Raw genomic sequence first — 13,618 nt, forward strand, 5'->3', positions numbered from 1 at the left:
CAGTTGCACTGCTGCTGCGCTTCAGTGTAGGCACTACCTCTGCTGACGGAGGTGCTTTTCCTGTTAGCATATGTTAAGGAAAAGTTAGCACATGTGACTCCATTTTGGTTTGGGGCCCACCATTGTTTAAATGCCAGCACATCATACACCAGGAGGAGTAATCCTTAGATATTGCTTTAGCTAGATAGCTTTAGGACCATGCTGTGTAATTAACATACTGGTATAGCACGAGGAATGCACCAAGCAGGGATAGGTGGTAGATAAAACAAGGGTTTGTTTATTGGCTAAGTTTTCCGATGCACGAGGGCAACATGCTTTGCTAAAAAGTATATAACCTTTGTATAATCTGCATTCAGGGTCCCCTCCTGGCTAGCAGGGGGGCACCACGCTCGAGCGTAATAAACTTAGTGTCTTTTGGAAACTCTGCAGTTGTGGACTTTGTTTCTGTGCCTCAGCCTAGATTCAAACTGTGCGTGTCCTACCAGGTGTAATTCGTAGCACTTGTGTGCGTGTCCTACCAGGTGTAATTCGTAGCACTTGTGTGCGTGTCCTACCAGGTGTAATTCGTAACACATAGGTAATCCACTTCTCCAAGAGGTGATAGCTAGGTCAACAAAATAATTCTTCTATTGGCTTAGCACTGTCTACACCAGGGATTAAGTTGGTATAGTGACATCTCTTAGGAGTGTTGATTTTTTACACCCCTGAGAGACGTAGCTAAAGAGATGTATGTTCCTAGTGTAAACCAGGCCTAAGATTTCACCTAAATCTCCCAAAACATGGTGGGTTTAGGGTGTAAAAGTATTACCCAAGTCCAACTCCTCACTAGGGACTTGATCCTGCAGTCCTTATTCATGTAAGAGTGATTTCAAAAGCTGTAGGATCAGATCCTTAATGAGGACCAGCCATCCACTGTCTTCCCAGTGACATCATTCAGAAACTCTATTAGACTTATTGCCACTTATCCATCAACAAAGAGGTAATGTCTCCAACTTATCAATCACTTTGTAGGTAGTCCACAGATTACTAACAAATCAGGCCTTAATGGTGCCAATAAATTCTTGATCTATGGATACTATAAGAGCAAACGATAAGGAGTCCTTTCAATCATTATTACAATATCTCATCAGTGAACATACAGAAACTTTAATAAGAAAATCCACACACTAGTAAGTCAGTCTTACTAAAAAATCTTCAGTAGTTTCTAATGAAGAGTCAATACTAGACAAACAGCATAAACATTTTCCTAAGTAAAAAACTCAGATGTTTCCATTTTAAAAAAGCCAAATAGACAATGGTCTAGTTTGCAATATAGACCAATGGTCAGCAAATTTTCACTGAAAAGGCAAAGATGTTTTTAAGAGGCCAGGGATTCAAAAAGCAAATGAAAAGAGAAAATATAGTTTTCATCCTTTCATTAAGTGAAAATTGTTTTAACCAAAAAAGCCCTTAAATTCCAGTCTCCTGCTCATAGCACTAATTTATGGCAGAATGTAATGTTAAGCTATAGGAGAAGCCCAGGTTCTTTGAGGTGTGCTGAACCAAACTTGCAGGCAGAGAGAGATACACAAGTGGCAGTAGGAAAATGAGAAAGATGGTCCCAGAGGGACCTTTTTCAGCCAAATTGAGATAAGAAATATCATAGGAAGAGAGGGACAGCTGAGTAGGAACAAGGGGGAAAAAGGTCAAGTGGATAGAGATTTTATTTAGAGTAGTATTTCTCCCCCCTACTAAGAACCCAGAAGCACCCAGCTGGCTGCTCATCCCCAGTCCAGTTGGAAGCTGTATATTGATGCCAGAACTCTGGCACCTCCCCAAACCCTTCCCTTGTTGTTATGTTGATGCCAAATGTTTGGTCAGTCCTTTTTGGGGCATAGAGAAGCTCACAGAAACACTCCTGAATCCACCCACTAGCCTTATTTACTCAGTTCATTTCTTTGAGGCACTGATATCTGTCTGTGGCAACCAGGAAAGAGCATAAAAGATCAGACATCCCAATAAAATGCATAACTTGCACTTATTTCAGTACATGAAATTTCATATATACACTCACTGGTGAAGGTTCACAGTTGGTTATATTCATAAAACTTGGATAGAAAATAATGAACTACACCTAACCAGTATGTGACTAACACCTAACTTCTTTTCTTCAAAAATGGCATTTTTCCTCACAGTGGATTAATTACACAGCATATATGAAGTTTTGAGGTGGTGTTGTGTTCTCCCTTTTCACTGGGCTGTGGTTGAGTATGGTTAATTTGCTAAGGAAATGGACAAGGTTGTACCTCTGGGTGCTGACATGTACGTACATGGCTGTACGCTGTATTTCCAGTTTGTGAACATCATGATTGTTCTTTAGCAGCCGTAACTAGTTTTCACAAAGCATTTTTAGTTTGAAAAGGCTTACACCTGAAAAAGCCCACCAGTGCCTACTGATGGTTATACCCAAAAAATGATTACACCGTTTAAACTTTACTGCAGGAATTAATAAAAACAATTAAAAAGGAAGTGTCTCAAGTGATTTTAGTAGCTGAAGTACTGATGAGTTGATTTTACTGATCTCCATAATCTTAAAGAAAAAACCCAAAGAGACATGCTAAGTATTTATCTGAGTTGGGATTATTTAACAAGTCATAGATACACATAGACAATTTAAACTAAGTAAGAGTGGGTACTAACAGAATATAGCTGGAATTTCCTTACCTGAGGAGTTCATATTTGGAATAAACAGCTAAAAGTAATAATAAGAGCAACTACTGTTAGACAAAAACAACAAGGAGTCTGGTGGCACCTTAAAGACTAACAGATTTATTAGTCTTTATTTATTTATTTATTATTAATCTTTAAGGCGCCACCGGACTCCTTGTTCTTTTTGTGGATACAGATTAACGCGACTACCCCCTGATACTGTTAGACAAGAATTTGAAGGGGGAAAATAGTATGGGATATAATTGCCAGCGCTGGGCCCGAACCTCAGCAGCTGTAGCTTCAGTGTAGTTGGCGTTACATCAATTTACACCAGCTAAGAATGTGGCCCCCTAAGTGCAAGAAAAGTCCTGAACCGGTTTTCTAGCTAGTTTCCTATACCCTTATAATGAGATTAGAAAATGCTACTACAGTAAGAAAACATGTTCAAAGAATAAATTCATGATTTAACAAAAAAAACCTACCGTTTGTGTATCTTCATGTACTGGATAGTCTTGTAATTCTGCTTCTAATTTTTGAATTTTAGATTCTTTCTCCTGGAGCGTCTTAATCAAAACCTGCCAATTCACTGCTAATGAGGAATCTGCGTCTTCCTGTATGCAATAATTTTTCTGTTACAAGAGAAGATCCCCAGTGAGATATGCTAGTTATATAAATCACACAGCACCTTTTCTTAAAGTTACAGAATTCCAGGATACTTTTCTTGTAACTTAACAACACTATTATTAAACATTAAATTCTGTAATCCTGTTGAATGTGATTACCTTTTCATTAGAATAACATTTAACTGCATGTCAAGTACAGAAACAAAATGGTATTTACAGAATAATCACACAAGAAAATGCATATAAAGTAAAACATACAGAAAAAGAACAGAAAAGATGGATGGGACACTGGCAGATCAGGTGCAAACTCATGCCAAGGCCACTGGGCCTCACTGGACACTGACAAATGCATAGCTGGAAACCAGTCTGGCTTGCCTGTGTGTTAGCATTGTTAAAATAGATATTAGAGTTATAAGAATGTGTTTAGACTTTATGGAATGCTTGTAGGATGCTGCATGTATTAATCATACTTATAATATTTGTATGCCATGTTATAAGGTAGTGTTTAAGTGTTTGCTCTGTAACTGTAAAAATGTTTAAGACTGTAAGCCCTGACAGTCAAGGAAGAAGTATTTCACGCATGGTAATGCTAGTTTACCAAAAGAGGTGGTATCTCCTCCCCAACAAAAGAAGGCCTATAGACACCAGACAAGCTGTTGTGGGACAGCAGTGGATAAAAGACTCAGTTGATTGCTTTCCCCACACCTCTGAAGAGGGTACATGCATAAGCCCTTGTCCCATCATAGCCTGATTGCTGGGGGAAAGTAATAAAAATCCCTGTTAAAGAAAAATTATTATCCTTATGCTGCTTGAATTCTGAGAGGTGATGATTTCTAAGCATAAGCAAAGGGTCCCCAGTGGTTTAGCATGGGTTAGCCCTAAAGGACATATAAAGCCTGCATATTAAAGCAGCTATCATCATATTTTGGAACATAAGACAGTATCGTGTCTTTAACTTTGTAAATAACATTTCTTCTTCCTAGTTAATAAATCTTGAATTAGTGTTATAGGGTTGGCTACAAGCATTGTCTTTGGTTTGTGATCTGAGGTACAATTGACCTGGGGTATGTGAATAGTCCTCTGGGACTGGGAATAACATGAATATCGTTGTGATTTTTGGCAAAGGGGATCATATATCACAAAGGTAGGTTTGCCTAGGAGGCAAGACAGAACAGAGTACCCAAGGGGACTATTATTCCATATTAAGACTGTTATAGTTCTTTAAGAGTTCACGCTTATTAATTGGTTGGTGAAATCTAATTATAGAACATACAACAAGTTTGGGGTTTATGCCCTGTTCCTTGACAGTCTGTCCTGAGGCTGGCACTCATGCTCATGAGCCACTCCAGACAGTTTGACAATGGACACAATGAATATACCTTATATATTTTTAATATATCTCTAACATGAAAAATTTACAGTTAATGTGACATTCAGTTTAATTTTGCACTGTCACAAAATCATAAGACTGGAAGGGAGCTTGACAGCTGATTTAGTCCAGTCCCCTGCACTCATGGCAGGACTAAGTACTCTCTAGATCAATGGTTTTCAAACTGCGGGTCACGACCCAAATGTAAGGCACTGGGTCACAGCGGCTCTGGTTAGCACCACCAACCAGGCCATTAAAAGTCCCATTGGCAGTGCTGCCCAGCTAAGGCAGGTTAGTCCCTACCTGTTCTGACATTGCGCTGTGCCCTGGAAGCGGCCAGCAGCAGGTCCGGCTCCTAGGTGGGGGAGCATGGGGCTCCACACACTGCCCCCACCCTGAGCACCAGCTCTGCACTCCCATACCGGCCAATGAGAGTCGGGGGCGGGGTGCAGTGCCTGTGGCCGAACACGGCACAGAGCCGTTGTGTGCCTCCGCCTAGGAGCCAGACCTGCTGCTGGCCACTTCCAGGGCACAGTGCAGTCCACGGTGTCAGGACAGGTGTTAGGATATAGATATTCAGGCCTGTCTGTAAAGGCCTATACTCTAAGAATTTAGGTGTATTCTTATCACTTAGCTAGTTATAGAGGTATAAAAGAAAGAATCAAAATCACTGTCGGCCAGTGTAAGGTCCTTCTCTTACTGTGAAAGTGTGAGGCCCTGTTCTTAGGCTAAGATCTTTGGCTAAGCAGCAGAGGCAGCCATAAGCTGGGAAGCGACTGGTCACATCCTCACATTCCAACCTAGTCCCATTGAAATAAGGTGCTACTGGGCTGTTAGGAATACAATCCTGTCCTGATAATGCCTATCGCCTCCAGAGAAAGGGAAGTGCCTAGAAGATGTAAAAGGAAACTTAGTTTGATAGCATCCTGTCTGGCAAGAACTCACTTATCAATAGCTGGGATGTGAAATCCTCATTTCTGTGTTTGTTCTATCACTGTAGTCCCCATTTCCCTATTGTTTGTCTGTATAATCTCTGTCTGGTTCTGTGATTGTTTCTGTCTGCTGTATAATTAATTTTGCTGGGTGTAAAAAAATTAAGGTGGTGGGATATAATTGGTTACATAATAATGTTACAATATGTTAGGATTGGTTAGTTAAATTTCAGGAAAATGATTGATTAAGGTATAGCTAAGCAGAACTTAAGTTTTACTATATAGTCTGCAGTCAATCAGGAAGTGAGTGGGTGGGTGGAGGAAATGGGAACAGGGAATGGGGGTGGGGAAATTGGAATCATGTTTGGCTAAGGGCAGGATTGGGAACAGGGACACAGGTGTAAGGCTCTGTGGGGTCAGAGCTGGGAAGGGGGACACTAAGGAAGGAAACTGGAATCATGCTTGCTGGAAGTTCACCCCAATAAACATCAAATTGTTTGCACCTTTGGACTTAGGGTATTGTTGTTCTCTGTTCATGCGAGAAGGACCAGGGAAGTAAGTGGGTGAAGGAATAAGCCCCCTAACAACAGGCAGGAAGCCTGCCTTAGCACCCTGCTGTGCTACTTACTGGGAGCCACCTGATGTAAGCCTGTGCCCCAACCCCGCCCCCCAATCCTCTGCCCCAGCCCTGAGCCCCCCCAAACCCAGAGCGCCCTCCTGCACCCCAAACCCCTCATCCTCAGCCCCACCCCAGAGCCTGCACCTCCAGCCCAGAGCCCTGACCCCCTCCTGCACTCAAACCCCTTGCCCCAACCCAGAGCCCCCTCCCACACCCTGAACCCCTCATTCCCAGGCCCATCCCACAGCCCTCACCCCAACCCTCTGCCCTAGCCCTGAGCCCGTCCCACACCCCAAACCCCTCTGCCCCAGCTCTGCTGGGTCGTGGGCATCAACAATTTTCTTTAGCTGGGTCGCCAGAAAAAAAGTTTGAAAACCACTGATCTAGAGCACCCCTGACAGGTGTTTGTCTAACCTACTTTTAAAAATCTCCAATGATGGAGACTCCACAACCTTTCTAGGCAACTTGTTCCACTGCTTAACTACCCTGACAGTTAGGAACTTTTTCCTAATGTCCAATTTAAACCCCTTTGCTGCAATTTAAGCCCATTGCTTCTTGTCCTGTCCTCAGAAGTTAAGGAGAACAATTTTTCTTCCTCTTCCCCGTAACAACCTTTTATGTACTTGAAAACTGTTATGTCCCCTCTCAGTCTTTTCTTTTCCAAACTAAACATATCCAATCTTTTCAAACTTCCCTCACACGGCATGTTTTCTGGACCTTTAATAATTTTTGTTACTCACTGCATTAACAAACCTCTGACTGCCAGAAAGCCCTGAGAGGAAGACGGGGTGGATCACTCCAACTGCCCTATTTCATACTCACTGCCCCTACTGTTTGGATACTGGCTACTGTCCAAGACAGGATAGAGGGATAGATGGACCATTGGTCTGACCCAGTATTGCAGTGCTTATGTTCTTAATTTTTCACATTGAATTTAAGAGGAGGAAAGGGCAAAAAAAGAATCTCAACTAATATGCTTTAATCTGTTCTATAAACTTAAAGCGGAATTTAACAACAACAACAAAATAATAATATTCATTATTAAGGCTGTGTGTTTGTCACGGAATCCGTGACTTCCAGGACCTCTGTGACTTCTGCAGCAGCATGGGGTTGGGGTGCAGGGTGGGGCAGCGCTTACCTGGGGAGCTTCCTGGCTCCCACTGACATGTCCCTGCAGCTCCTAGGTGGAGGGGCCGGGGGCTCCACACGCTGCCTGCACCTGCTGCCCCTGCAGCTCCCATTAGTTCCTGGCCAATGGGAGCTTCAGAGCTGGCGCTTGCGGCAGGAGCAGTGTGTGGATCCCCCCGGCTGTCCCTCCCACTAGGAACTACAGGTACACATGGAGCCAGGTAGGTAGCCTGCCAGCTATGCCACACACTCCCCCGGGGAGTCTCAGGCTGCCCGCCACCACACGTCCCCTCCACAGCACCAGCGGGGGTCCTGGGCTCAGCGCCACTGTCTCCCACCCCCTGCCTAGCACCAGTGGGGGTCCTGGTCTAAGCGTTGCTGCCCCCCCCCAGCACAGGTCCTGAGCCAAGCACTACCATCCCTCTCCCCCAGCACCAGCAGGGGTCCCGGGACAAGCGCCACCGCCTGCCCCCAGCAACAGCGGGTGTCCCAGGCCGAGCGCTGCCACTCACCTCTCCCCCAGCAGCAGCAGGGGTCCTGGGCCACCCCCCCAGCACCCAGGCCACCCCCGGACCATCCCCCCCAGAGCACCCACAGCCCCTCTGGCCCAAGTTTTAGTTAGGTGTATATAGTAAAAGTCACGGACAAGTCACGGGCCGTGAATTTTTGTTTACTGCCCGTGACCTGTCCATGACTTTTATTAAAAATACCCGTGACTAAAACACAGCCTTATTCATTATATGTGATTCAGCAGTAGTTCTACAAGCTGTAGAGTCTGAAGTGCTATTATAGGAAAGGTAGTTATTTTTATTTCTTTAAGAAATTTAAAACAGTTATTTTTAAAAAGTTTTGTCTTGTTGTATATACTGGATGATTTGTTCTAAAGAGAGATTTTAATGCAATGTATGGGTCAAGTGTAGGGGGTAGTGCCTGAAGTCCAGTAATTTAGAATATATTTTATTTTTTAAATAACAAGTTTGTTTCCAGGTTTTCTTGGGAACATATACTCCTGTTTAATTTCTTTGGGTCCAGAGAAAATAGTTTAAAAAATTAGGCTAATAGCGGCACATCTCCCTCCAGAAGTTGTAGATGAAAGGACAAAGCTCCTTGTAAATGTATGCATTCCTTCTAAGGCCTGTTTCATTTCATCTTGGAATAGAGTTGCAATATCTTTTTGCCACATTTTCTTATATATAAAATCACGGTTTCTTTTTTCAAAATATTATACCATTGTGTGACAAACTGTACCAAATTTTTTTATGGGATGTAATTGGGATATAATGATAAAGGATTAGAATTATTAAATGGGTGTTTAACAACAACAAATATTCGAGCTGGTTGGGAATTCTACATCTGAATGGTTGTCCAATGGAAAAAGCATTTTCTGTAAAAATGAAATTTTCTACAGGAAAATTTTGATTTTGCCCTAAATTTACAATTTTCCATCAGGAAAACTGAAATATATTTCATTGTCTCAATTTGTCCCAAACTGGAATATTTTTATTTGTAGAAATGAACTAAAATGCTTTATTTCAAGTCACTTCAACTCGGATAAGTATCCTAGCATGTGCACATTTTCATATGGGAGCTGTTGTTCCAGCCCTTATTGCCTCCTATGGGCCAGGCTCCCTAGCCTGATTACATTTTTCATAATGCACCCAGTCATATGACTCCCATGATACAACATGCAGCCCAATCCCAGCCTTGCATAATGGGAGATGTAGTCTTGCCAAGGAGACTGACCCATAGGGCAGGACGGGGGCTGGAACTACAACTCCCTTAAGGCAATGTGCACATCCTAGGGGAATGTAGATTAATATGAAATTACTCAAAATGAAAAATTTTGGGTCATTTCAAACAAACCAAAACAAAACATTTCAATTTTGGGAATGTTGAAATATTTTGTTTTGATGAAAAATATCAAAACAAAATATTCTGAGATTTCCAAAGTGAATATTTTTTAAATTTCTATTCTGCAGATAATTTCAAAATTTTGACTTTGCCCCAATTTGGGACTAATACAAAGTTTGTAATGTTGGAATTTCCTGCAGGAGAAGAAATTCCATTTTCTGACCAGCTCTAATAAATACCTTAGCTTGTACACAATAAAAAGTTCCGTAGTTTGGAATTTTGTTCCTTTATTTAAAAAAAAAAATCTAAAATGTAAATATTTTGCTCCTGATTTTAAAAAGCCATTATATTGCAGTATATCTTTGATTGCCTATTTTTTCTAGATGGAATTGATTCCTAGTGAAGACTATGGAATATCCAAAAGAGGAAAGAGACAGGATATTTTACACTGGCTGAAATCTTAGCCTTTACTGAAGACAATGGCAAAATTCCCATTAAATGCAATGGGGCACAGATGTCACCCACTGTATTTTACATTTGTTTTATTTCTTCACTGTGTATTTGTATTCCCTGGCATCGGAGGGCATGTACACACCCTCTTAGGTATCTGGTCTGTTTTGCAAAATAAGGACTATGGATGAAATCCTGCTCCCACTGACGTTAACGAGAAAACTCTCCTTGACTTCAATATGGGCAGGAATTCACCACTGATCTGCCAGTTGACAGCATGCAAGGGGATTGCTTGCCCACACAGAGCCCCAGCAGTACTGGGGCCTGAAAGATTTCCCAAACAGAAGTAACCTGTGAATTACTGTTCATTTTTGTTCCAACTTGATTTCAACCTCCAACTATACAGGCGGGAAGGTACTCCTTCTGAGAAAGCCAAAAATATATTTTTGGCTCGGACAAATTAAGCCCTCTTTTGTTTTGTGCAAGTGTCAAATTTCATAAGAACTTCTTCCTGTTGCCACAAAATAAACAAAAAAAAAATCTTAAAATAGGCAAAAGTTTAATTAAGCTTGTTAAAGACTAGAGGTTGGAATTTCTATGGAAACATTTGTGCTAGGTGTAAAGAATATTCAGATTGGAGAATATTTTATTCCAAAATGTTATATCCTAATTGAGTACCTATGCCCTGTTCCCTACAGAATAGCTTCTTTGTCAACATTAACCATGGCATACTTTTCAATCACTGATAACTTCAGTAATATTCTACGAATTTTTTGTTTTCTAATTGGATTATTGACACGCTCTTCAATGAGGATTATTAAAGATTCAAGCTGCAAAATTCAGCCATTTAAAACTTAAGTATTTGTATGGGAAAAAATATTTTTCTTATCCTCAAGAGCATATGAAAAAAAAATGATTCACCTTTGACCAGAGACCAAGGAGGAAAGATATCAATCCAGAAAATAATTTTTTTTCAGAAAATTCTGAGATGTGAAGACAATGATTTATCATCAAAACTGTTCTGCAAACTTCACTATAGAATTTACTACCAAATACTATAATATTTTTATCACAAGTGCTTGATTAATACATTAATCCTGAACTTTCTGTTTCTAATTGTGAACACTGAATCTCACTAAGATAACAATAAGCTTAGATGAAAGTAGATCTGATCAGTTAATCATGAAGAGAAATTATACATCTTCACATCTCACTAATTAAGGGAAAAATGCAAATTAATATGTTTTGCAAACTTGAATGGCAGTAACCAGACTATGTACATTGTACAAATACTAAAGACTTTCAGCTTTGAATTGATTTTAGGTGTGTAATCAAGCAATCAAAGTAACAGAAAGCAACAAAAACAACATGAGTCAGAGATCTGGGAAAATGTCAGCTAGTCAGAAAAATGAAGGCTAAGGGAGGCAAAAAATGCAAAAAGTTTCATACCTGATAACATCCCACAGGTTTGAATTTTGTCTAGAATTGCTCAGAAATGTAATTTCTCTTGCTTTAAAGTTTAAATATAAAAAGAACTAAGAATATAATTACTACAAAATAATGTGTGTGTTTTTCTTTCAAGACACCACCAGCAAATGGAACATGCCCAGACACCAAAACAAAGATTTAAAGGCATCGATGCTCTGGCAATACTCCAAAAATAACCTAGTTGTGCCAATTAAACCTGTTCTGAAGTTGAGTGGGGGGGATTTTTAAAGGAAATCAGTAAGGTAGTGCTAACAACCTGTGAAATTAAAATTATAGGATCACATTTTTGCCATTGTTACTGATAATTCAAATATTGAAATCAGCACTTAAAACTTCTAAATGTACAACTATTTTTAATGCTAACTGTGCAATAAATGTCATTTTATGAAGAATGCTCAATGGTAGCTGTTGGCCAACATTTAGTGGGACACTAACTCATGTTAGCTGTGCATTTGCTCATTTTAATCTCAGTCCTATGGCGAGAACTTCCTCTGTATACTTCATGGCTAACAAAATCTTGTCATGCTTCTTTTCTGATAGCCTGTGTAATACCATTTTAACATGCTGGATTGTCACATGACAACATGAGGGACAATTAAATTATTTCTAGGGTTGTCAATTAATCACAGTTAACTCATGCAATTAACTCAAAAATTAATTGTGATTAAAACTGATTGTGATTAATTTTTTTAATCACACTGTTAAATAAAAATTTATTAAATATTGTGGATGTTTTTCTACATTTTCATCTATATTGTATTTGTGTTGTAATTGAAATCAAAGTATATATTTTTATTACAAATATTTGCACTGTAAAAATGATAAACAGAAGAAATATTTTTCAGTTCACCTCATACAAGTACTGTAGTGCAATCTCTTTATCATGAAAGTGCAATTTACAAATGTAGAGGTTTGTTACATAACTGCACTCAAAACCAAAACAATGTAAAACTTCAGGGCCTACAAGTCCACTAAGTCCTACTTCTTGTTCAGCCAATCGCTAAGACAAACAAATTTGTTTACAGCTACAGGAGATAATGCTGCCCTCTTCTTATTTACAACGTCACCAGAAAGCGAGAACAGGCATTTGCACTTTTGTAGCCAGCACTGCAAGGTATTTATGTGCCAGATATGCTAAACATTCGTGTGCCCCTACTTGCTTCGGCCACCATTCCAGAGGACGTGCTTCTATGCTGAGGGCACTCATTAAAAAAAAGGTGTTAATTAAACTTGTGACTGAACTTCTTGGGGGAGAATTGTATGTCCCCTGTTCTGTTTTACCCATATTCTGCCATATATTTCATGTTATAGCAGTCTCGGATGATGACCTAGCATGTTCATTTTAAGAACACTTTCACTGCAGATTTGACAAAATGCAAAGAAGGTGCCAATGTGAGATTTCTAAAGATATGTTACAGCACTGGACCCAAGGTTTAAGGATCTGAAGTGCCTTCCAAAATCTGAGGGAGACGAGGTGTGGAGCATGCTTTCAGAAATCTTAAGAGGAACACTCCAATGCGGAAACTACAGAACCAAAACCACCAAAACAAAAAGAAAAAAAAATCAACATTCTGCTGGTGGCATCTGACTCAGATAATGGAAATGAACATCCTTCGGTCCACACTGCTTTGGATTGTTATCGAGCAGAACCCGTCATCAGCATGGATGCAAGTCCCCTGGAATGGTGGTTGAAGCATGAAGGGACATGAAACTTTAGCGTATCTGGCACATAAATATCTTGCGACGCTGGCTACAACAGTGCCATGAGAATATGCCTGTTCTCACTTTCAGGTGACATTGTAAACAAGAAGCAGGCAGCATTATCTCCTGCAACTGTAAACAAACTTGTTTGTCTGAGCGATTGACTGAATAAAAAGTAGGACTGAGTGGACTTTCAGACTCTACAATTTTACATTGTTTTATTTTTGAATGCAGTTTTTTTGTCCATAATTCTACATTTGTAAGTTCAACTTTCATGATAAAAAGATTGCACTACAGTACTTGTATTAGCTGAATTGAAAAATACTTTCTTTTGTTTTTTACAGTGCAAATTCTTGTAATCAAAAATATAAAGTGAGCATTGTACACTTTGTATTGTATAATAATTGAAATTAATATATTTGAAAAATGTAGAAAACATCCAAAATATTTAAATTGTATTGTATTATCATTTAATAGTGCAATTAATCACGATTCTATTTTTTAATTGCTTGACAGCCCTAATTATTACCCAATAGGCGGTAGTTAAATGTAAGTAATTGCTCTTTGACATCAAATTCCAAAGGGAAATCTATGAAGAAAAATACTGATTTGCATTAACTTCTTACAGTGCCACCACTTAAAACACAACTGACCCATGCTTTGTTTCATCAAAGATTCTTGTGGCCATCATCTCTTTGAAACATATTTTCAGAGAGCACAACTGGTGGTACATCATATTAAGGATTTTTTTAAAAGAAATATTTAAGCA

The 13,618-nt window shown here is 39.8% G+C and overlaps 1 protein-coding gene across 10 annotated transcripts in view; it reads right to left on the minus strand.

Annotated features, from left to right (window-relative positions):
• The window catches only part of C2H10orf67 (chromosome 2 C10orf67 homolog), a 154,525-nt gene that overhangs the window by 119,584 nt on the left and 21,323 nt on the right, over positions 1 to 13,618 (minus strand). For all 10 annotated transcript variants that reach the window (XR_012157581.1, XR_012157577.1, XR_012157579.1 and 7 more), the window contains one exon: positions 3,171 to 3,317. Coding sequence is in view for 5 of the 10 variants with exons in the window: in XM_073334241.1 (XP_073190342.1) it covers positions 3,171 to 3,317 (147 nt within the window). In the remaining 5 variants the exon portion in view is untranslated. The remainder of the gene's footprint in view (positions 1 to 3,170; positions 3,318 to 13,618) is intronic.

The sequence above is a fragment of the Lepidochelys kempii genome, chromosome 2 (genome assembly GCF_965140265.1).
Source record: "Lepidochelys kempii isolate rLepKem1 chromosome 2, rLepKem1.hap2, whole genome shotgun sequence".
Taxonomy (NCBI): Eukaryota; Metazoa; Chordata; order Testudines; family Cheloniidae; genus Lepidochelys; species Lepidochelys kempii.